The 26,055-nt window shown below is 39.8% G+C and overlaps 1 protein-coding gene across 1 annotated transcript in view; it reads right to left on the bottom strand.

The window, feature by feature from the left end:
* The window catches only part of SHISA9 (shisa family member 9), a gene marked incomplete at its 3' end in the record, with an annotated part of 171,181 nt that extends 159,596 nt beyond the window's left edge, over positions 1-11,585 (bottom strand). Inside the window, exons 1-2 of the mRNA XM_084216403.1 lie at positions 10,813-11,585; positions 3,556-3,683 (exon numbers count right to left, since the gene is read on the bottom strand). Coding sequence (XP_084072529.1) covers positions 3,556-3,683; positions 10,813-11,420 — 736 coding nt within the window. The 5' untranslated portion in view covers positions 11,421-11,585. The remainder of the gene's footprint in view (positions 1-3,555; positions 3,684-10,812) is intronic.
* Between the last annotated feature and the right edge of the window lie 14,470 nt (positions 11,586-26,055).

Here is a 26,055-nt window from a genome sequence, read left to right as displayed (position 1 = left end):
AGTGCTGCTGCTTTAAGATTCCTTAAAGTCAGAGATGAACAAAACAAGTCAAATTCTACAGAAAGGTTTGGTTTTGGTTTGATGTTTTTAACATAACTTTTTAACTTTATTTTATTTAACATCTCATGTTAGAAGAATTGAATGCTACACTTTTTGATAGGTATGTGCTGCTTGTTTACAAAGCACCCCACATTCTAATGTGTGTGAATGAAGGAGATGACAGAAAAGCCATCTTAAGGAAAGCACAGTACTGAAAGAAAATTTGGACAACAACTGCTAAAGACAAAATAGCTTTTACTAAAAATAATCTAGGTTGTCTGGATTCACCTGAGCAAAGAAAAACCCGTGTTTCTCAGGAACCTCTAAAATGTCTGTTCTTATCTAAATACCGAAAAGAAGGGACAAGAAACTGAGTAAACTGCAAGAGTCTGAAAAGAGCTTTTGGCCTTCCACTGGCCTGTAAGTTCTGACAAATAGCTGCAGGCATCAGAGAAAATCCTTGTCCTCTGATAACAAAGAGTCCAGAAACAGAAACACACTCATTTTCAGTGTCAGAGATCATGTGAAGTTTGTCATTTTGACAAAAGAGCTTCCCTTCACAAAACACTTTCAGAACGTATTGGCAACATCAGCAAAATGTTTTTAAGAGGACAGAAAGAGCAAATGAACATTCAAATTAGAACATTTTTAATAATGTTTGGCCTTCAACAGCTTGTCTGAAAGACACGGTATGGAAGGGATATGCAATGACTAAGAAATTCCTCCTGCCCAATGCATATTTATGGATCAATGTGAAAAGTATATCAGCCTCAAGTATTTAAGTCTCATTATGAGATGGCAAGTAGATAAAAAGTGGTAACTTAGAAAACTTTAAAAATGCAAATTAAAGTTTATGATGCAATAATTTTACACAATTTCATTTTCTGTGTGTAAGTAAAAACTATGAAAGCTGTGATTCACTCTGGTTTATTTGCTTATTTAAAAGTACCCCAAAAAAGCCTGTCACATTTCCAGCATTGGTAGTAGGTAATGTTTCACTGCCAAAGTTTCTGTCTGTAATATCCACTCTTGCAGTGTTTCAGAACTTCACTATAACATTCTGTTTTGCTAAGATACTAACCTTGGAAAATTTGTCATAATAATCTTCTCTTTATTGAAAGATTTTTTCCTGTACCATAAATGCACATTTTCAACAGATTTCAATCAGTTGTGATGTTCTGGCTAATTCTAGTAGGTCATTTAATCATGTTTTACCTGAGTTTACCAGAACAGAATGGCAACAAATGCAGAAGAACAATCCACTTGCTATGAAGGAAATGTATGCAATATTGGTTATAGGATGCCTTGAGTAATTTCACCACTTGAAGCTTTACACTTAACAGTCTAAAATTATTGACTTTATGCATAACGTTGATTAAAGACTGAAACAATTACCATCAGAGCTGCTGGCTTCTGAGGTTTCCTTCTGTAGCAGGAATGCCTGAGCTGTGTAAGAAGCATTGTTGGGACTGCCCCTATACATGACCCAAAGGATTAGGACAGATCCAAAGTAGCAGCAGTGCTTCTGTGTTGTAAATTGCAGTGGTGCAAGAGCTGCTGAATTCTTCCCTCTGTGCCAGAGGGCCGTATTCTGTGTGAGACAGAGATAGAGATGGTATGGATGTCTGGGATCAGCATAAACCAACACCCCACTAAATGTGTGGGTTTTTTCCTTCCTTGATGCAGTACCTGTGTGTCTCTGAGCTGCGTTTATATGCAAGAGTTCCTAGAAGCAGGGCTTAAATCTGAATTCAAATCTGAGAAACAATGAGTTTAAAAGCTTGCTCTGTTATGTTGTATGTTGTAGTATATACTGAGAGTTTTAAGCAAAATATCTCAGTGTGATCATTACAAAAATCTAGATAAAATCAATGCAGCAAGAACCTCTTTACTTTCTGACTCCTTCATTAACTGGGGTTCTGAATAAACACTTCACATTTGAGACAAAATAATGGACCCAAACTTCATTACTATTTGGTACCATTCCTGCAAACACAGTCACGTGAAGGATCAGACATCAGCAAGTGATACACAGAGCAAAGAGATGCAGGGCACATACCCATCCTCATTAACCCTTCAGAAGTCTAGCTGCAGGGTGTTAGAGCACCTCTGACCAGGAGCAGCTTAGGTTCCCCTCCAGAAGTGGTGGTTTTACACAGGTAGGGTGTGTGGGTGTGTGCTTCCCTCTCTGCACTGCACATCTGCACAGCCCCAGGTGGAAGCTCTTTGCTGGAGAGCAGGGCAGACAGATGAGGTGTCACATGATGAGGTATCACATCTCCCTGTATGCGCAACCTTTATTTGAGGGCACAGCTTTAAATCTCTCCTATTACTCTGCAGGGATGCAGATAAGGAATGGCCATCAGCCTCTCCCACAAAGCAGGCAGCACGTGGAGCTGCTTTCTTCCATTGCCTTTACACCCTTCCCCAAAAAAAAGCACCAAAAGCTGCTCAATGCAGTCCAAATAAAACTCCAAATATACACAAACTTTCTTCTATGGTTAAGGAAAAGATGAGCGCACATACTTTAAATGTTTCAAAATGTAAATACCAATGCAGTAAAAGTATATTTGCTGTAAAATGCACATCAACACTGATCTACAGCAGAGAATAAAGCCACCCACTACCTACCAATCTAAACTTTCCTGAATGATATCTTTTTATTTTATAAATATATTGAACTTGATTTAGTAAATATATCCATAATTTAAGTATGTACACATATACATATATATTTAAGATATGGCTGAATATAAGTTACATAAATAAGTATTCAAATTAAAATTTCAGTGACATTGTTAATCACAAGAGGAATATGTATGTGTGCATGACAAAGATCTGTATTGTACTCTAATACAGACTGGGAAATAAATTGACTGTGACTTCAGAACCACTTGAAATGTCACCATATCTCACCTGCAGCTCCAAGGTGCACTTTTTTCTTGCCTTCAGTAACATAAACATGTAATAGCAGATACAGAATAAAAACATTATGTAAAAATTAAAGTAATAATCTTCTCATCTTTCCCTTGAGAAAATGAAAACCACATACAACTTGCTGCTATCCAGGGAAGTATTTAATTACTATACTAGTGGATATGATCTAAAAGCCTAATGAGACCACTTTGCTACTGGCTGCTACAGCCCTATGAAATGTATTGTTAAATTTGGCTGTAACCACAACTATTGGTATTTTCGTATAACAAAACTCAGAATAAGGCAAAGGCTGATGAGCTGAGCAAAAACAAAGGTAGAAGAAGACAAAGATACAAAACCAAGAAAACTAATTAAAACTAAATACAGTAACTAATTTTCCTATTCAAAATTTATTTATCTCACTTTTGCACTAATCTGCACTAGGAAGCTAAATTTTTCTGATTCTGAGAAAATGGATATTTCTAATTTGCAAGAACCCATGTACTGTTGATCCTCATTTGACATTCAGCAATATTAGTTTCACAATGTTATTTTTTGGGCCAGCATTCCAGCTATTGAGAAAGTTAAAATGCAACTTACGTAGGTTATTTGGAGCAGGTCTCGTCTCCATGTTTTCATAATGCTGCACATGCACTACAATGTTTAGATCTCTCTCCATATGATCTGTTGTACAAGGACCTTGAGGTCGCATAACATCAGCAAGAGCCCTGAAATCCAAACAAAACCAGAATGAATCTGCAAAATCTGTAAGACATTAACAATATGTTCCAAGATCTATTTCAGTTTGCGATGCAGTCGATCATAATGTCTGCAGGAGAAACCAGCTCCCTTCACAGTAAATGCAGCAAGTAAATGCATTGTGAGACTTCACACCTAAGGCTCTTTTTAGGCTGTCTTACTGACAACCTAGAGTTGCTAGAAGTAAAACACAGAAACACATTAAGTCCTTTAGGTATCTTGGCTTTGGAGGAACATAATTTAAGCTCCTTGAGCTTGTAGAATTCTGCCACTGCATGTGCTCAGTAACATTTATTGCCATCTTGGTTAAGCTGAGCAGCTCAGCACCTAGCCCATGGCTACACCTTTCACAAACTGCTTATTTTTACACTTAGATTACCAATTTCAAAGGAAATTCTCACACGTGCATTTGTAATTAGCACACACAACACAGTGGTCTTCGCAGTTTTCATTCAAAAATGTCACTCAAGTTGAAAAGTCATATAACTTCCATGTAAAAATCCAGTAAGCAGGGATTTAAGGATTTCTCCTCCAGATGGGGAGATCAAAAAGGTCTTTTTCTAACTTCTGTGAGTGTCCTAGTCTTTAACATAGAACAAAGTTTGCACAGGAACACTCCCTGTTCCTTTGAAGGCAGTTTGGAAACAGGATGAAAGCTTTGTGCTAGCAAAGAGGGAGTAAGCAAAAGGTTCCTGAGTTAGGACAGGCCCAGGCTGGTGCTGGCTGTGGGCTTGCCCTGCAGGGCTCCAGGCAGTCTGACAGACCAGTCCTGCTCTGGTGACTGTATAAGGACCAGTTCCACTGCCAAGTGTCCTGTAAGGGCATCCTTAGGCACATGGATAAACACACACACCTGGATCAGCCCTGTGGAGCCAGAGTCACTGACCAAGTTTGAAGCTCTGAAACTCCCAGCATGGCAACATCTAACTCTGCCTGTGAGTCTGTGCTATTTTGCTAGAGTTCCATAGGAGCAGGACTAGTCCTTACCTATGTGCCAGAGCTACCTGCTGAACTACTGTGCACTGGGAAATAATTGGCCCACCTGCAGAAACTGTTGCCTTAGGCAAAGGAAAGCTTTGTATGTGTAGTATGTGTTACCAGTGTCTTTGGTGCAAATCTTTTCTATTCAGGTCAATGCATAATGGACCATTATTTACCTCCTTTTTGTTTTATTGTTTTTAATCTTTAGACCTCTTGAGCAATTTTTTAGGGGTGTGGACACATTTTCTGGGCACTATGCCCAGTTTAGTTTAATTTTCTACAAAATTATATACAGTGTCCCAGATACTGCATCAAGAAATACTGGCTTATAAACTAATATATAAATAAATGAAAAATAAGCACTGGCTTATAAACTAATATATAAATAAATGAAAAATAAGCACATTCCTTGGTGAAAGCCATGGCAAGTGCCATCTAGCTCATCCACTGTACTTCTGTGCCATTATGATTTCTCAGTCAAGCAACCTTATACTTTTAATTATTATTATAAAGTAAGTAGCTTCCTCTAAGTTACAGAGAGAAATCCTGAGCTGGATCTTGCTTTCAGATTGTTGGAACATTGCTTGGGTACACAGCTGAACAATACTGATGTTTTCTTGTGTTTATGACTAACATTATGTTATTAAGATATTAGATACAGTTGTGATCAACATGTTAGAGAATACTCTGTTGATCCTGGAAAAGGTCAGAAGACAGTAACCACATGATTAATGGTATCAGAGTAATGCTCCCATTTGAAGCAGTGCTTAGACTGCAGAAATAGCAGAGCTGGCCTACATAGCAGAATAATAAAAATTCAACAGAAGAGATCTCATAAAGACATGTAGAAATGATGAAAAAGGAAAGCATTATATTGCAAAAACAATTTAAAATAAGTGGGGACCAAAACCATTAATATCTAGTCAATTTATGCAAGTGTATCTCTATACAGAGGAAATTATTGACATCAATATTAATTCTAATTCCAGAGGCTAAACACATTTCTGGGAAGGAAAAAAACGTAAATGAAAGTTCCTAACTCCAGTGTGGGAGTTAAAACTGTGAGATCTAAGTATTTCCCCACTTTGTGAGAGTGTGTTTTCAGCAATCCTTTCCTCATGGCTCTTAGTCTGATGGTAAACATTGTTTGCTGTAGACTTTAAATAACACCCTGTATGATGGCAGATGAACTACTGCCTGTCTATGAAAATGCTAAGTTTTCTACAGGTTCAGGGTAGCTTTTTTCAAATGGTTTTCATGGAATTACTTGTCCAATTCCTCCTTCTGTTTTAAGAAAAGATTAACTATTCACCATCAAGTTCTGGTTTTAATAACACAGCACCTATACTGTGTTAGCCAAAGTTGTACAATCTTCTCAGGGCAGAACAGCTCCTATAACTGAGAGCATGTCCTTATTCTCCACTGATGTCAGAGAGAGTTAAAAATGTGTAGCAGCTTCAGTATCACTGAAGCACAAAGGAAATGCTGTACCTGCATTTTGTTCTTTTAGGGATTTGCCCATATAATGAAATGGATAAAGGGAGGCTTGTTCCCCAGTACATGACAAAATCCTTGAACAGACATTTGCTTTGAAAAATTCCACGTAGGTCAGGAGACTTCTAAAATATCTTCATGCATTTGTCTCACCTATAGTCATATAGATTTTATTCATTATCTGAAGAAATTGTTATAGTCAGTCCCATTGAAAAGTTAAGCTTTACACAGAGGGTCTTTACCTACACCTATTTACCTGCTGGATGATTTTTTAAGGAAATGCAAAGTGCAAGATAACCTTCTAATCAGGAAGCAGTATCATTAAGATCTGTTCAGGGATATTGATTGTAGTATTACAGAAGTGGAGGAGTGTTACCTATGTAGGAGTTCATGGCCCAGAACTATCCAAGTATCACAAAACTTCAGCATTTCTCTTGCCATAAGATTTTTTTTTTTTTGGATACATAATACTATTTTGGGGTGTTATAAAACATGTGGAGCCAGGCATTTCCCTTATGGGTACAAGCTGAAAGAAGCTGAAACACAGGTTATTTCATGAAAGGTCACTTGTCATATTTTGCCTCCAAAACTGGGTCAAAACCCATAAGGGAAATAATTTCACACATTGGATTCAGAATTTTGGCAAGTCAGGCCATTTTTGGCCCCAACTACATGTCTTTTAAATGATCAATAAAAGACTTCAGTCCTGAGCTCAGCACTGGGCAGATTCTTCCTTGTGAAGGAAGAAAGAAGAGCTTAGATGGTTCTCAATATTTGTGAGATTGTAACACACTGTAAGAAGCACTGTTTTAAAAAACTGGAGTTACAGCATAAGAGCATAATTGTAAACATTTTCCTTTCAGTTCTTGGTTTGTTTGCACATTCTCCACAAGGATTAAGGAAGAAGACAAAGGTGCAGTTGTATTTACAGAATAATCTCCTCCATGCAACAGAGGTAAAACTTCTTCATTTTCTAATTATTTTTGAGAGAGAATTCTCCACTTGAACTGATGGAGCCAGGCAGGCCCATTGGTGTAGTCTCAGGCAGCAAGAACGTGCTGCCCTCATATGCCTAACAAAGCTCCTGGTCTGCTTCAGCAGGCAGATCAAATCTGTGTCCTCTCATGCACAGCACTGCCACGTTCCCTCCCTCTGCCATAGCTCCCTCCTACACCATCTGATTTCCTTATTCTCCTCAAAAACAGGAGGGGAAAGGAAGAGCTACTCAGCATACTACTTAGTCTTGGACACTGTAGCTGAAGGGAATACTCATCTCCTTTTAACGTCAAGGAACAAATTTTAAAATAAGGAGAAAAAAACACGTGAGCTCTAAAATGAAATACACCATGCAGAGTTAAATCTGTACTTTCCTCTCCATGTTCATCTTCCAGATTTACACTTCTGTGGCAACAGAAAGAAAATGTCAACAGCGCCATACCTGGCCTGTTTCCCCAAAACAAAAGTAACAAGTCCTTTCTCTCTAAAAAACGACAAGTCTTGACTTTTTTTCCTAAAGGGACTCACCCAAAAGAGACTTTTTCCTATGGATTTGTTTTTCACTGATTAAATACATTTCCACAATGTTTTTTTCATTGTCAAACATATCAGGAAAATTCAGTGAAGTTAATGGAGTGTTCTTGGTTTGTTTTGGCATAGTAGTAAACAAAATTTGACGAAAGGCAGCTGTATGGAAACTATGCTCAGTTAATAAAGAACGCTTTCTTTATTAACATTGTACCACTCTTAAACACACCAGTGTCTTACTTCAATAGCAGATCTACTGACTGCAAGATGAAGTAATACAAGAAATTAAAAAGTGTGGCACAGTTTTGCTTCCTATTAAGAAGTCAATGTTCTTATTCCCATGTGTCAGGTCTCTGTTCATATTTTGAAATATTTTTAGTAAATCAAGAATGGAAATGTATCATTTACATGAGTTACACTCAGGTGTTCATTTTTCTTTAAAAATCAGCCCCCATAAAAAAAAATCAGTTTCCATTCTGCATTGTCTTTTTTGATAAGCAGTACTATCCCTTTCCTAGGTGAATTTGTTCATAGAAATGAAGGAGATTCAAATTTTTCATGTAGCCATTGGCTAGGCAAGGGAAAGGACACAATCTTAGCTAAGGAAATAGATGACAAATCATTCTCTGTGTGTTTCTTGCCGCCAGCCAAAATGGAGTAACACTTAGTACTTTTTCTTTGGCCTACCTAACACTCTCGATGCATTAAACTTCTGCTTATTAATAAGGTTCAGTACAGAAAAAAAAAATAGGAGGTGTTCTTTTTTGTTTTGTTTTTCTGATATTGTAGTGATGAATATTATAAAAGAAGGTGACTATGAACACAGCCTACATATCATATCAATTGTTGGTACTATTAACTGTTTGAACAGATAAATTATTTTTAAGCATTGCAGCCTTTTTTCAGAATATTAGTAGTGTAAAATGAGCTAGAATGGAATATTTTAGTTAAACACTCACTTGAGGACTAAGAGGTTAGTTCAATTCTTCACTCAATGAATATATTTATAGATTGCCAAAGGGATTTACAAATCTAATTCCTTTGCAAATTAATGTTAAACCTATCCCACAACTGGAATAAGAGAGAACTTATTAAAAAAAAAAGCTATAGATCTTCTTTTTCAGAATATGACTAGCTATTATGTGTACTGAGTGGGTGACTGTTTTGCCATGTGATCATGACTTTCCAAGTTTCTATATAATCCTGCCTTGAACAGTTTCATGCACAAGATCACAGACGCTGTTAAGTAATCAAGGTAACAGACGACCTTTGCTAAGACCCACTTCAGAAACCTAATCTTTATGCATACATGACTCAAGGATATGAGAATGATTTTCCAATCCCCCATAATTCTACTTCCATAAACTGAGACAGAATATCCTTTCAGAATACTTCACACCTGTACTTTACATAGCAAATATTTCTACTCACAGAAGCAGGACCTATTAAAGCCATAATTTGCAGGGATGGCTGTAACTTCACTCTGTTCTGGGCTTTGTGAATGTTATGAGCCCACTTTTTTTGCCTGCACAAAGACCCTATAGAGAGAGACTGAAGCAAGGGAGAGCTTTTTGCAAACAAGCCCTGTGGATTAAAATTTAAAAAAAAAAATGAGACCCATGTATAGTTTTTCTCAATTTATATAGAAAATGTCTAAAGGATTATCATACCTTCCTCAACAAAAACCATCTTTGCAGAAGTACCACTGATACACACTGTTGACTAAAATTTCTGCAATGTGTTTTTTCCCTCCGTAGTAAAGCATATCCATATCAGCCAGTTTATAAATAGCAAATAATAGCTCATGGACTGGTGATGCATTTCAGGAGTATTTCTGTGACTTTCTCTGTTCATTTAAAAATAAGCAGTTAATCAAAAAGTCATGCAGAAACCAGTAAAAATGAGGCTCCAGGTGTTGAGTTGATCTCTTGGACCATCTTTCAAAGGATGACTCTTCATCTAAGCCTCAAAGATTGTGGGCTACACCATCAGCAGTCAGGGCAAGAGGAAGTTTTCTGCCACACTGCACGTCCAGTAAAGGTATCCTTTCATTGTATTTCATCACTGAAGTTGCCCAATATGCTGGGATCTATTTAGACTCTTTAATGGATCTGTTTGCCTTTTTTAATGCCTTTCCCCCATCTGCTTTACTTTCATGTGCCTGGGATTAGCATAAAGAATCAGACAGGCTGCAAACTTGACAAATGTGTTATGCCTTGATTTTGAACTGCTGTGACAATCTGGTTTTGGAATATGTTGTTAAAGACACTGGGCTCTGTCCCGAGTTGCCCACCTGCCTATCCACCACTAGGCAGCCAGAATGTGGAGTAGATGGTACACAGCATTCCTAACTCTAGGTGGGGGAGGTTCTCTTTGATATAACTCAGCCATTACACCGTGGAGACAGTTAGAACACACACATACATGGATGAGGCAAGACTTTCATATTCCATTTTTTTCCTCTCAACAGTAACTGAAAAAATGTTAAGAAATTCTACAATAGCTTTTCCTTTTTGTGTCTTCCTCTTCCCTTCCACCCTGACTCATTTTCACAGCTTAGAAATTTTACAAATAGCTCACACACTTGCAAGGGCTGGAGGAGTAGGGAAGGTCCTGCCAAAACCATTTTGCAGCTGGAGAGGGAGGGTGAGATGGCATTTGTTTACATCCTTCTGTTGAGAAGTAAAAACATTTTCCAATCTTTGAAACTGTTGGAAGAGGGAACACATCAGGCTTTCTATAATTCAGTGTTGCTGGTTTCAGAATTTGTTTTTTTATTTATGCACAGTATATCTGGGAACACTTGCTGGATCTTGTTAGGGAGAGGGTCGGGCACTGCAGATAAAAATGGACTACTGTCTGTGCAGACTCCACAATTATCCCTCATCTTCCTCAATATGCATGTTCTGTGGTAACCCGGGCTGGGGGCACCACAGGAGCTCAGCAAAGTTGGTCTCTCTCGGTCGCCTTGCAGGGGAATGCAGCCTGCCTGGCAGGAGTTGTTTGTTTGGCAGGGACACATGGGCTCCTCTCTCCTCTCTAGGGGCTGGGCAGAAGGTAGGGGGGAAGGGGACCCTGCTGCCTGGCACTCAGCCTTACCTGGACATGTGCTCCCGCTGGGGTCTGTGTGCCTTCTCCAGCCCTAGTTTGGTGAAGATCCCCACCAGCACCATGACTGCTACAACCCCACAGATGATGTAGACAATAAGGTTGGTTTTATCCCGAGTAGGGTCATGCAGAGGGTCGTCTATGCGGGAAGGAGGCTTCCCAGTGTTCATCCACAACGGCGTCTCATAGTTTGTGCAGGTGCTTTGATCCAGCCTTGTCTTCTTGAACTTGCAGCAAAACCTGAAGCCACAAGTGCCACAGCAGAAGATAAACTCCCCCGAGCTGCAGTTAAAGGGGGGGTCCCACTGCCCCATCACGTCAAAGTAGCCCCTGCAGAAGTCTGGGGTGGGAGGTGGTTCGGAGGGGTCTATCTGCTCCCCGAGGCTGGAGTGATTTCCTCCCGAGAGTACCACAAAGCTCCCCAGCTGCTGGCCAGCTTTCTCCTGAGCCCGACACACCAGCGTGAGAAGGTCCGCCACCAAGTAGCCGAAGAGCAGCCGAATAAAGCCTTCCATTCTGCCTCCCAGCCCCGGCTCAGCGATGCTGCTGCCGCCGCCGCTCGAGCTGCTGGATGCTGCGCTGCGCCAGGAGCTGAACATAAAGGGGCTCCGTCAGGAGCCGGGCGTCCGCTCAGCCCGCGCTCGCCTCCAGCACCACGGACAGCCCCGAACGGGCCGGGCAGGGTCCGCAGCCCCCGCGCAGGGTCCGCAGCCCAGCCCCGCTCCGCTCCGGAGCAGCGAGCGCGCGGCACTTGTGGAGCGGAGTGCGCGTGAGAGGGAGCGCGGGAGGAGGAGGAGGAGAAGGAGGAGGAGGAGGAAGAGGAGGACCGAGGGGTGGAGGTGGCGGCGGCGTGCGGGGCACCGCGCCGGGCTGGCAGAGGGGCGTGGAGGGGCCGCCAAGCGGGAGGGCTGAGGCGAGGGCGCTGCAGGGGCGGGAGGAGGAGAGAGGGCGAGCGAGGAGCCTCCCCGCGCAGCCTGGTGCCAGCGCGGGGCGCCGAGGGCACCCACCTTCCGCTCCCCCTCGGAGCCCGGCGCGGTCTCTCGCACAACTCCCTCAGACACCGGCGGCGCCCGCCGAGCCCCGCCCGCGGCCGGGCTGCCAGGGCAGGGCGCGGGAGGCTGGACGGCCCCGCCGCGGCATCCAGCCGCCGGGGAAGGGAGATGCGCTGTGGCGGGCGGGGGAGCGCGGTGCCAGCGGGGAGAGCCCAGCCCGTCCTCTGAGGCGGCCGCGGGAAGCTGCGTGTCAGAGACGGGGCTGCCGGCCCGCCTGTCCCTCCCGGCAGCCCCGCTGAGGGGCTGGCGACTTCTCCCTTTCTCCCTCCCTCTCTCTCTCTCCCTCTCCTTCTCTCTCTTCCTCCCTTCCAGCCCCTCTGTGGGGCTCTCCGTCCTCGCATCAGCCCCGCCGCAGAGCCGACCCCCGCCTCGCCCCCCTCACCCGCTCCCCGCCATCCCTTACATAAGAGACTTCCCGTCCCGGCGGGCGCTCCCCACAGGTGCGGCTCCAAAAGCGCGGGAGCGCCTCCTCGTCCCCTGCCTCCCTCAGCCCGCCCGCGCCGAGCGGGCTTGGTGGCGGTCGGCCCGGGCTGGGCTGCGCTGGGCGAGCTTGGGGCAGCTCCGCGGTTGGAGGGCTCCTCTGCCGATAAGTAGAGCGCTCCTTCTCCCGGGAACTCCTTTCCGAGCGCTCTCCGGAGACGCACTCACCTGCGAGGCAAAGGCAGGTGCCGCGGGCGGAGCGGCGCCCATGGGGCCGCACCTCCGCTAAGGCCGGGCGGGAGCGGGCGCTGCCCTGGCCCCGGCGTGCCGAGCACAGGTACAGCGGTGCTCGCAGTGCTTGCGGCCGAGCGGGGCTTTGTCTGCTAAACATGAGCTGCTCCTGCACATCATTTATTTAAAAATCTCCTTATAGTGTCAGTCAGTTGACTCCAGAGGGCACAGTAAGGCAGCGGGTTGTTTGTGAGATACAGAATTGAAATAACTTCCCCCAAACAGAGAACTGACTCTGGGAAAGACTTTTTAGTGATTCGCTCTCCATTGCTGTTACTTAACTCTCTCATCTCTGTCGTTTGGTTCAGCGGTAACCTGTGCAAGTAGCAATAATATTATCCTGAATACTATGCTGCCACCAAATGTAGGAAATAAGCCCACTATGGCGTGATTTAACAGTGTGGGCTGGTGCTGAAAGCCGCTTCCCTTTTCCTCGGCGCGCATCTGTGAGTGCCTTGCCGTGGCCTCGAGGGCTGCCCCTGCCTCTGGGGAAGGCTGGTGCGCTCGGGCTCTGCCATGCCAGGCTGCCCTCCCTCTCCCTCTGCATCCCTGGCGCTCTTCAGGAACTTGGGCCAAGTCCGTGTGGAGTTGTTATGCAGTAAATAAATGGAAAGGTGAGGCAGAGGACAAAGCAGACGTTTGGAATCTGAGAGGCCTGTAGTTAGCTAATTGCAATCCTTTGCCTTCTCTTAAAAATAGACTCAAAGTACAGTGATGATTCCACTGAACAGTTTGACAGGAAGCCTGGCATCTTTGTCCAGGAGGTAGGTTAGAAAGCCCCTTTTTTTCTCAGCAGAGAAAAACAATCAGTCCCAGCCAAAAACCAGCCTTTCTGGGTTTTAATATTTAATTCTTAAAACCTCCACCTCATCAACATCCCCTTTCAAGTCTCTGAAATCATATCATTCCTCCCTTGTGTATACTTCTCTCTGCTATTATTTATTATTTAACACTTTGTGATGCAGTTTGTGCTGAAAATACTGCAAAAAATGAATCGTTTCCATATTTATTATTGCACCTAGAGACGTTTAAGGTCCAGTCTGTCAAGCACTTAAGATTATGCAAGTTTCCCTGTTGATTTGACAGCTAAAAATCTGCTTAAATATTTTGCATGATTAGTGCTATACATGTGCAGAAATAATAACATCCCAAACCGATTTATTTTATAGGTTACTAATCCTGACTAAATATGGTACAACTTTCTTGGTTTACTGAGTTCCTAGGGTTTTCCTTAAGAATTCCCATACAAAAAAAAAAAAAAAAGCCCGAAGGATTTAGGTTAGAACCTGACATCTGTGGGATACAGGTCCATGAGATCAGAACTCAACCCTAAGTGACATGTGCTTGGGAAAAAACAGGAGGGTGATCAAACCTTCTTGAAAAAAAAAACACTTTCTATAGCACCAAGAGATTTTGGATCAGACCCACGGAACCCAGAACCCATAAATCATGCTATCCTTAAGTAATTATAAGTTACTTCAGTTGTCATGCTTTTTATGCCAGTTAGTTGTATTAGCAGTGATTTTAGCTGTACCATGTCTTAGAATTCTAATAGGGAATTGGAGTTGTTCTAGACTGGGGCACAAACCATTTTTACTAGACCTGTAGCCGTGTGCTTTAGTAGCTTCATAGCATATATTTCTAAGAACACCTGCATGACCATTAGTTACAATAATGGAAATAAAACTAGTTGAGAGAAATTAGTATTACACACAGTACTGAGGCACATTTTGGGTCATTATGTGATTTTATAAAAGTTTTCACAATTAAGTCAGTCAATAAGTGTCTTATTTATTTCAGGTATGCTTAACAAGTTGAGAAACATCAAAGATTTCCTGGTTTCACACCATCATCTTCTACTTTCAAGACTTCAAGAATTTCAAGGCTTCTCTTTTTGATACTGCTTTAAGGTAAGTAATAATTGCCTACTTTTCTACAGATTTATCCCATAAGGAATGTTCTTTGCCTGTGAAATAACTGAGAGGATGAATGTTTCAACCTGAACCTACAGAATTCTCTTTACTCAAGTGCGTATCCATTTAATTAAGTGAAATTTTTTCTTTAGGCACCAACCATATACAAAATTCTTGTTATATTTTCCCTCTAACTTCTTTGACTTGTTTCCACCAAGATGATGTGAATCAATGGCAAGGCTTGTGGTTCAGTTTTAACCTAGAAAATAGGCACCTTTCCTGGTAAATTCAGTAGCAATGCATACTCATGTCACAGGGAAGCTGCATATACACTCATACTCTGTTTCTGGAATTCTGTGTGGAATTGTATATAGAACTGATTCTTAAAGGGTTTTTTTATGTAAATAAGAGTTTGAAAAGAGTAAAATTAGGACAGAAAGTCAGTGAGTTAACCTGAATGTTGGGGTGAGGGCAAATATGAAGAGTATAGAACAGCTAGACCACATGGAGCAATTGCAATTATTATGTTCAAAATTCTGTATTTAATTTTTGTTTATTATAACAATGTTGATACAAGCTTTGAGTATTTCTCTGGGACTGATTACCTGACAGAAAGAATAGTCTTTGCTGAGCACTGAGGCAATGGAGCTTTCTAGCTAATCAAAATTTCCCAAAAAATGCCCTATAGCTCAATCATTATTATTAACAGATATTCCAGAGCTGTGAATATCTTTCAAAAAAAAAGCAGCTGGACAGGCCTGATCTCAGGCAGTATTGATGTGAAAGGTATTTTGGGATAGGAAATGCCATGTGGAAATTGGAATGAAGCAGTTAACATCTGTAGCCTTGGTAGTCACTTCATGCTGTAGTGGGATGTAGATGTACAGTGCTGTAGGGTGGATGTAAGTACAAAATGTTTTGTGGCTAGAGAACAGAAGTGATGGCTCTTCTGTGCCAGATCAAATGGCAGCAGGTTTGTATTCACTGTCTTTAAAAGAACAGTTCAGTGGTGGAAGATGTCTGCTGGGCAGCACTAGGGAAGCTTGAGACCTGGAAGAAGTGTCTTAGCAGACATGAGTTAAAAAACTCTTTAAAGAAAGAGTTACAGTGTGTTTTACCAAGGAGGCTACAAGTGACATAATGTTTATGGATACTGAAAAAAGTCCTATGATTCACAAATACTGTAAACACTCTGAATCACAAAACACAGACGTTTGGGGGTTTTTTAACAGCTCTACATTCTTGAATTTGCATAGATCAGAGAGAGCCCCATTCACTTCTACCAAGTTCTGTCACTCCTCTATGAGCCTTCCCCAGAGGCATTAGTCTTGCTGGGTGGTTAAAATGCCTTTAGTTTAGTTACATAGCAAACAATTCATGAGCCTTTGCTCTTTTAACCAGTAACTGCAATCATTAGTGTATCAGTACAACAATGTGTGAAATCCCAATCTGCACTGTGCTGACACTAAATACACTATTGCTTTTATAAATAGTGAGCACACTTCTAACTAATCTTTGCCTTTTTATTAAAAAAAAGATGCACATACAGACTAGGACAGAAGCAGCTTGTTCTCATCATTTCATGGATTCATAGCAATTTTAACAGGAACATCTCACATTGAGCACTTCTTTGTAATTGTCATCAGGTCTCAAAAAATACACTTTGCATGTAGCAAAGGGATCACCATCAAGAGATTTTAATGAGCCAAGAGGTGCTGCATGAATGAAAACCATGAGAGACTTGGTTTTATGGCTTACTGAGGAGGAATATAATTTATTGCAATTCTATAATGTAGAAATTACCTTTATAACCTAATATTTTTCCTCTTCAGTCTTCTCTTAAAACCTAAACTGTAATAATTATGTGGGTTGGGTTTGAGGCAGGCAGTAACTGCAACTACATTTGGAGTGGACTTCACGAAATCCCAAGAGTTCTTGTAGCTTCAGCTTAATTCAAAGGAGATCAAGAAAATTCAGATAAATGTAGAAGGTAAACAGAGTACTTGCAAATAAACATTCGAGGGCAAATACTTGTATAGTGCAAATGTCTTCAGTATACAGCAGTGGGAAGAAAGTGCCAACAGGTCTAAAGCAGCTTCCAGCAGCGCAGCTGAAAAACAAGCTGTGCCCTCAGGTTTGCCTGTTGCACAGCTACTGCTCTGATCCTGAACAAGGAAAGCTGACAACCAGTTTCTCTCTTTGGCAAAACTGACGTTACTTTTGAATTGTAGCAGTATTGCAAGTACCAGTGAACAAGGTACGTTTCTGCTTGTTATAAATTAGACTGACACGGAATTTAGATCTGGAGTGATTGACCGGGTGTCTGAGGATTACTGCAGCTGACAAAGAAAGCTCTGCAGATCATTGCAAACTTGTGCCAACAAAATCTTTATCTTGTTAACAAAAAAAAAAAAAAAAAGATAAAAAAGGATAAATAAAAGCTACACAGGATCAAAAAAATTGGAACTGCTTTTGTATCTTTCCAACTGAAAAGCAAACCACCTTTGTTCCCATGAGTTCAACTTTTCAAGGCAGAAAGGGAGATTTCTAAACAGGCCTAAAATAGCATTAAAAATTGTCAAGGTTAAAGTGAGTACAATCGGCTGTATACTGTGCCTGAGCATAGAGAAGCTGTGCTCTGATATAGAGCAGGACACATAGGAGAGAAAATTTCTGATCATCTGCTGTTTGACTCTGGCATATGTTAGACCAGCTGAGGAGCTGATCTAATCAATAACTCTTCTAAAACTCCTCAGCAACTGAGATAAAGAGATAGACAAGTTTAGTCTACAGTGTGCATTCTTCAGGCCTGGAACATCCATGGGTAGAAGGCAGAACAAGAAGTCAAATCGATGAGTCAGTTAAAGTCTGCCAGTTTCATCACTAATAACCCTCAAGGGCTATAGAAGTGAGCTGTAAACCTCAAAACTGAACAACTTGATCTTTACAGAAATGTAAAGTTGCTGTGTTACTTAACTAACAAAATATTTTAGCCAGAATTTATTTTGCATGTCTTCCAAAATGTTCTGTCAAGCAACCAAAAAATTCTTACTGAAAATTAGACCTTTTTAATGTGCTTCCCTGATAATAAGCTTTAATGATGTCTCCCTGTATCTCTGTCACAACATGCCCATCAGGAGCTTGATGTATTTTGAGTCTTACATATAGTACTAATATATAGATGCAGGAACTTTCAGATTTATGAATAAGAAAATTTATCTTGACAGTTCCATTTTTAAAGGATGCTGTTAAAAAGATGTTCAGGATTTTAAAATGCTAAGTCACGAGACAGAAGAAATAAGTGGCTCAAAGTAATTATGGTCAGAGTTCTGTGATACCTTTTTAATTCTATGACACAGCTATCAGGTTCAGGTGATGCTGTCACCAGTTTTCAGGTGGCTGTCAGATTCACTTATGTGACTGTAGGCCTGGCCAAGAGGGTCAGATGACAAGAAGGTTAAACATCCACAGACCAACTCAGTATCTACTAAATTCAACAACTGTCTTCTCACTAATTTAAAATGGAAACTGCACTGCACTGAATGATTTTGCTCAAGAGATGCTGAATAATCACAGCTTACATGAAACCACCAGATGTCTGAGTGGTCAGTACATCTGAAAACCAGGTCACACATTTGAAAGCCCAATAATGAATTCAGAAACTAAATTTAGGCCCATATGTTGGAAAGCTGTTGACGCGCACAAATACACACACAGGTTCCAGACCACGCTTTTAGGCAGATGGTAGCAACTGTCCCTTCTTGACTCCACTTGACAGCCAACTGTAAAGAGTAGTGCTAAAGCTGGCTCCAAAGGGATTTGCTCCTCTGTCCTTTAGCATGAAAGCCAGTGAGAAGAAATAACCTATCAACCAGGTATACTGACAGATGGGTCAAAAACCCAGGAAGATTTCAAGGTGGAAGAGTAAATGCCATGCCTTATGTTTTCTCTCTAGACAGCATTCTGATAATGCTAACAGTATTCATCATTAATATTTCTGAGCACAGTGCAACTCTGTTACACCTACATGAATGCAATATCTATCTAGAACATCTGTCTAGGTACTCTGTTTTACTATCTTGAATGAAAAGGCATCAATCTAACTTCCTTGCTCTTTGCATAAAGCCAATATTAAACTGAAAATTTAATGCATAGAGTAACTAATGTGTAGCAGAACATTTTTAATAATTTTTGGTGGTTTTATAACATATATTTGCCTAGAGGTTTTTTAATTATTGTGAAAGTGCAGTGATCCCACAGCTGGATAAATAATAGGACAAATAAAAGGATTTTACCTGCATTGTGAAATGCACATCAGGGAGTCTTAAGAAGTGCTGCAAAAAGATGCTGACAGCAGATTCTCGTGGTATCTTTTTGTTGTAGTGTTTACCTAAATCAGCAGATTATCTCTAACCTGCTAAATATAATCCAATGTTAATAAAATATTTAGGATATCTGCTCCCTAATACATATATTTTGGAGATTATTGCAGAGTACAAGAAGGTTAAACATGAAACACTGGTATCTGAGAGTACAGCTTCAGAATGAACTGTTTAATCTGTAATCAATATATTGATTACAGATTAAACAATTCATTCTGAAGCTGTATGTAAAGAAGCTGTGAAAGGAGTATTTCAGTGTAATATGGAAATAATATATGTATGTATATACTTTTATATATAGTTACACACACACACACAGACACATCTATAGGGCCAGTTGTAACAGAATACTTGGTAAGAGGACAAGTCACAATTTTCTTGTGTGTGGGAATTAGTCTGTCATTCACTCCCACACACCTGACAGAAAGCTGGCCTTTTTAAAGGCAATTTTGTAATTTCTATACACCTTGAACCCATAAATAGGATTTTCCAGTTTAACAAATTCTCCCTGTGAATTTAGGGACTGATCTTTAAAACGAAAAAACAACAAAATTTAAAAGAAAATTGCTCATAATTTCTATGCAAACTAGAACAGTTGACATGAGCCTTGATCATATGATTAAGAAAGACATAATTTAGATGGCTGAACAATAGGATCACTTTCCTACATAAACAATACAAACATTTCAACACATAAAATGACCATAAGTGAAAAAGAGCAGATATCTCATAATACCCAATTATCTCACTTGTTTCTGTCATAATGTTTAGCTCAAGTTAACAAAAAAAAAAAAAAAAAGAAACACTAAAACACTTGCTCAGCAAGATCAGAAATAGATCCTCCGTGTAAAGCCTCAGCCTGGGTCCAGTTTTTAAATTTTTTGTCTCATTGCATAGGATGTTTTTTGTATTAGGTCTGTTGACTATCAATAATTAATTATTGATAGCTGTATGCAATGGAGTGAAGATTTCACTCTAAAGAACAAGATTTTATAAGTTTATTCTCATTGAGATGTTCTTTATAGTACATAATATTCTATTTCTTTCAATGGGGTAATTTTATAATGCTAGTGTTCTTCATAATGAAAGCAAACCCAAAATCTGTCATTAAAGGCTACAGAAAAGAAACCATCCAGGAAAAGTTAAAGACAAAAATACAAAGGCCAGAGTCTGATGCTTATTATGTGAGAAAATGTAGAAATATGTAAGGAAATAAAATTTCCACAAACAATACAGCTTTAAGCTCCAGCACATCTGCTGTGCATTCCTGAAAATGCATTCAGCCAGCTCTCAGGTGTCTCTGTGCATCAATCCATGGAAGCCCAAGGGAGGCACGTTCTGCTGGCACAGGGATAAGGAGAGCTCTCTGGCACATACACTCAGGGAATCTGCCTGCTCTGCTGGGGAAACCAGGAAAAAGCAGCAGTGTATTCAACAACTCTTGTTTCTACCTCCCTGCCTCCATCCATCCTAAGCATCTTCTCTGTGCTCTGTGTAAAAGGATGAAGGCTCCTTCTCACTCTTTTCATGACCTTTGTGGAGGTGGAATTTTCTGGGACAAGAGAAGAGTCATCTCTGTACCATGTACAGATACAATTTTCTTGGCAACTGACATACAACTATGGAGTTGAATCCCTGAGGAATCTCGGCTCCTTAAGAACAAAATGTAAAATCCCTTATTTTCACCTGCTTTTTCAATAATCATAACAATAGCAACAACAACAAAGCCATCCCTCCTAGGACTCAAGGGAAAAACTACAGATCCTGTACTGTGGTTACACTCAGAACTTGTAAAGGTGTTTTGATACCATGGTGATGAACACAGCATAAATGCCAAGATAGGCGATGGATCCAGCTGGCACCTCTCCCTCCTCCCCCACACATCATGGTGTTCACCACAACAAGTTTATGAATTTGTCCTAAAAATCTGTTGAGTCCTGTTGGTCTTTACAAATTTACTTGCAGAAATCACAAAATGCTCTCTTCCCTTTGATTTAGTCTAGACTGTATGAGAGGTGCATGATTTTTTTTTAGAAATTACATCCATATGATATATCATTCTCTTGAAAAAAACCTCCTCCAAAGCCCTAGCTGATAAATAAATGTGAATAATCCTTCTTGGAAAAAAAATTATCTACCTGTCTTCTCAGTCAGTTTAGGAAAGTTTTACCCAGGATGGTATTATTATATTTGTTCAGGTGAGATTTATTGTTCAAAAACTCAAACAGAAAGTCCTTTAAGTTAACTTCTACCTTCTACTTCTTCTGTTTACATTGGATTTATTTAAGGATGAGGGGGTTTGATTTTTTTATTTAGAAGATGAGATAAATATTTGCTAGACTAGGTTATGTAAGAACCCAAAAATATTACAATTCTCTTTTCTTACAGGAAAAGTGTGAAAAATAATAGCAGTCTCATTGATTCACTAAATCTTTCTCGAGATATTTACTAACTCCAAGTTTTACATAGTAAACACTGCTATTTTTAATTTACAGTTTACTCCAGTTGCACAGTACAAGGATGCCATTGTGCTTGACACTACTTTGTGTCCTTGCTGGCAGCTTCATTATAAGTCAAAGGCTGAGTGGGTATGGACAAAGTGTAAATCTTTCAGCTGCAGAGTATTCTTAGGACTAAGTAGAAGAAATGTTGTGGCAAGGAAAGCAGATATTTATAAACCAAGGTTATTGAGTGTATTAAAAGTAAAAATTAAAAATTTTTCACTGATAAATTAATTTTGAAAGTACTTTAGCTACTGAAATATTTTATCTCTTTACATACCTAGATGCTTCCAAAACAGTTACATTTCAAAAGATGAAGCACTAGGTACTGGGAGAATATTAGTAGATGAAATTCTATGGATCTAAATGAGACCAAGGCTCCTTTTAGCCAGGATGAATTTCACTCTTTATTTGCTTGAGTTGCAGAAATTTGATTAACCAAAGTTTATCCAGAAGCAAATTAGTGCTGAAGTGTGAAAATCAGAGCATTGAGACTACTATCATAGCCCTGTGCTGGCTTTTTTTATCCAAAGAGTCCAATTAAGCAAACCTGGCAGAAACCTTAAAAGTAAGTGTCCTCTGCTGGTTGCTAGTAAAGAATTGATCCCTCTTTTTTTGAGAGAAACACTGCCTGTTTGCCCAATGAGGAGCTGAAGGAGAAAAATAGAGTGTAATACCAGAACTACACAGACTTCTTCTGGCTCTGGAGGCCAAGAGAAAAAACTGGAAATTCTAGTACCAGCCTGCTTATAATATAATTATTTTAGGCTGACAGCAAGGTAACAGATGCTTCTTCAGGTCAGGGCTTCCCAACCTGCTCCTAGACAATCTTTCCATCCATCCTCACTAGCTGGACTTCAGTTATTGTGGCACATCAAGGGCACGAACAGCCCACGTGCAGATAGATCTCTTAATCCTTTAAAATGCACAGTGGGAGGATCTCTCAATCCCTTAAAATGCACTACAGTTTAACAATACTGGCTTACAAAATTGCACCTGCACAGGAAAGAAATTTAGTCTTAAACAAACAGTTTGTTCAGCCCCCAGAAATTTTGTTGGAGAAAGCTTAGGGCAAACAGAAGTTACAGTTTACTATAGCTTGCCCAAAAATAAATACACAAATCAACCTGGTTTTCAGTTAAATTTGACATTCTCTGGAGACAAATTAGACTTGAAGGCTTTTAGAGAAGCAAATGGAATATTTTCTTTCCCACCTGCCTTTTCCAGCAAGGAATGCAATGATCTCCATCTATGTAAGCTTGGAAGTATAATAATGAATGTTCTTCTGCTAGAAGCTCAGTGCTGGCAAATTCTCACCATTTCAGAATTATTTGATACTTTTTGCAGAAATTATCATAGCTAAGACTAGATTAGATTTGTATTGCTGAAGAACTGCTAGTTTAAAAGGAACTGTCATAAATATTGTAGCAAAGTGCAGCTTGTTGATACAGTATTACATCACATTTTGTACATCAAATAGGCATAGTAAGATCTTCACCCATTGAATCCAATTCATCAAGCACAGGTTTTTTATATTGCATACATATTTTGTGTATATATACATCATATATATACATAGATATGCTTTTTCCCCAAAGTCAGTTGCTCTCTTCCAAATTTTAAAATGTTTTTCCATAGTGCTTGCATTGGAGAATAAACTGAAGTGCAGATTCAGACACATTATTTTATATTCTTCTTAGCATGCTGAGCTCTTAAGATGTTTAGAAATATTGTGGAACTGCAAAAAAGACACAGTCAATTAATTCCTTCATTTGAATAATTAAACATTTTAAATACTCCCTCTATACCTTATGTTCAGCTCTAGATCTATTATTAATAGTAGCTTGTACTGTATGCTGCAGGAGACTGTTAGGCACATGATTCCTAGAACCTGGGGAGGAGAACATTTCCTGGCACTATGAATTTACCTACCCAATGACAAAGTTGTCTTGTTCTAATTCAAACATGTTTCACACCACAGTAATTACTCCATATGAATGTTGTGCTTTTATTTTAATGAAAAATCAGCACAGTTAATGATTCCAAAAAAAATTGTTACGGTTAATGAATCCATCCAATTGCATTCAACAAAAATGCTAATCACACTTCACTGGTTTTGAGCTGTTTGTGGTTTAACACTCATTCCAGTACCATGGTCTATTAGTAAGTCCAGGGGATAAATTCATGACCACAGGTTTGTGGTGAGACTCTGTTGTCAAGCAGGTGCTGTCAGGATGTCATGGCTAGAGAGGGTTTGTAACACCTCTGTGGTGAGGACATCCCTGCAGACACACAGCCTCCAGGGTCCCTACTCAGTGGATTGGCATTGTGGCATTTGCTCACTCTCAGGGCCACTCTGGGACAGTGTGCAATGTCCACCATGCTTTTTGAATGAGCCTGACTATGCTGCATAGCAGGAAGGTCTTAGTTCCATCTGATTTTAAAGCTAGAAATGGGTGGCACAGTTCATTTTGCAAGGACACTGGGTTTGTCTGCCACAGAGTACACTTAGAAGGGTTGGATGTAGCATCTTCTCATGGGGAGCTTACTGTTTTACACAGCCTTCTGCAATTCCTTACTGTGTATTCCTGCAACCAACTGGCAAAATCAAAATGATCTTTAAGGATTCCAAGTCATCTGCAGAAGAGGCACTTGAGTTAATTTCTATATTTTGCCCGATGTACAGGGGACATATCTTTATGGTGATCATCCTTCAGCAAATGTAGGAATGGATCAATAAGACCAAGTAATATTTCCATGAATAAAATTTTATTTCTCCCTTGTTTCAAAACCAGAAGAAATTCAAAGAGTGAGAAAGCCACTTTTCTAGTGTCAATTAGTCTAGATTTTTATGCTTGGACATTGGACTCTGTTACATTTGTGAAAGAGATTTGAAAACTACTGGAGCATTAAAAATTTGAAAGAGCACTCTGGGAGTACAGACAGTGTTTGCTGTCGTTGACTTAGTTGTTATGAATAAGTACAACTGGAAGGAATCTGAAAAAAATGATTGCAAACACGGAGAAGGAGGCTGGTAGCTGAAGTTAAGGGTAGTACAAAACAGGTGGATTACATTTGCCTTGTAGGGCATGCAATCTTGTCCTCATCTATAATTAATTTTAAAAGTAGAAGCTTTGTGGTGCATGTTATGTCTTCACTCATAAATCAGCCTCTGTGTGCCTCTACCTGTGTCCAAATTTTCTGTTATTTCTTTTTACCCAAGGCCTGTAAAACACCTACAGATCTTTAGACCAGGAATCTGAGGGAAGTGGAAAATGTAATTTATTGCTGAGATAACATTGTTGAAAAATGGATCCTTCTGGTTATCTAATACAATCACTAATGGGAAAAGAAAGGTCCTTGAAATTCTGAGAAACAAAAGTGCTAGACACAGCTGAAGGAGAGTCCACACTGAAACCTAAAAAAAAAATATCAAGTACTATTTAATTTTCAAATCACATTTCCTACAAATTAAAATAAGGGGTTTTTAATAGCGATAATTACCTATTCAGCATCCTTCATCAGTCTCTGAACTCATTTTCTTCAGTCATTACTTGAGTGAAAAAAAAAACTAAATGGGTCATTTATGGTTTAAATTAATCTGTGCTTTTCCTGGAGTACCTCCTTTGTTCACCTCCAGCTTTAATTACTGAAAAACATTTTGTTTTATAGAAATCTGTGGCAAAATAGATGCATCCTTCATAGTCATCCTATTTCAGGGAGTACAGTGACTGCTATATTAGTGACATCACAGATGGTAAAGTCAATTTTAAGATCTACTTCACATGCAAAACCTGGCACACAATATGAGTGAATACTAATGTGTAGAAGAGTTCTATGAAGAGTTTAGCAAACATAAATCATTCTCCAAAGCAGCAAAGATTCTCTGAACCACCGATGCAATTTATTAGGCTGTATTTTGAGGGGAGAGTAGTGGCAGAGTGGGACTCAGGAAGGCAAATCAACAAGAGGATTTATGTGCCTGATTGATGTACAACTGCCTTTTCCACTTCAGAAAACCTAAGTGGAACCTTGTCCACTTAGAGGACATTTCTGTGGTGTCAAACTTCCCTCTGTAGCAGAAGCTGCATCTTTGCAAAGTGGTATGACAATGGGTTCTCTTTCAGAGCTTTTTTGTAGTCACTCTTTTTTCTTCTCAAAGTCATCTGATGTCACTGTCTATCTCTTATACCCAGTTTGTTATATCCTGTCAGATGGTGATGTACATGTGCTTCTGAGAAATATGTTTGGTTAAAATTTTGGTGAACAAAAAAAAAAAAAGACATTTTTCTGAAAGAGAATGAAATCTCTTTACAGAAGGAAAGAAAAAGGAGGTATCATTTTTTTCAAAGCACCCACATTGCTTGTGTGTCACCTGTAATGTAAAAATTAGTTTTTCTAGTTTGAAAAAAATTATGCTTTGAGCAAGGAAACAAAGAGATTCATCCAGTACATTTGCAACACATTTTTGATTAACCAATGTAACAGGAAAAGACCAATGCCCTTGTTCTATGCCTAGTTGAAAAATATCAAAGTGCTCTGATTGTTTATTGACTTTTAATACTTGAAAGATTGCTGTTTCTTTGGGGGTTTTTTGACAGAAATAGCAACTGTGGTTAATGATCACCAGGGTTTTATTTTTTTATAATAATATGTCATTTATCAGCAAAGAAGG

This window comes from Fringilla coelebs (assembly GCF_963513975.1).
Source record: "Fringilla coelebs genome assembly, chromosome: 16".
Taxonomy (NCBI): Eukaryota; Metazoa; Chordata; class Aves; order Passeriformes; family Fringillidae; genus Fringilla; species Fringilla coelebs.
The sequence above is the reverse complement of the archived record's forward strand: the minus strand, read 5'-3'. Positions and strand labels throughout refer to the sequence as shown.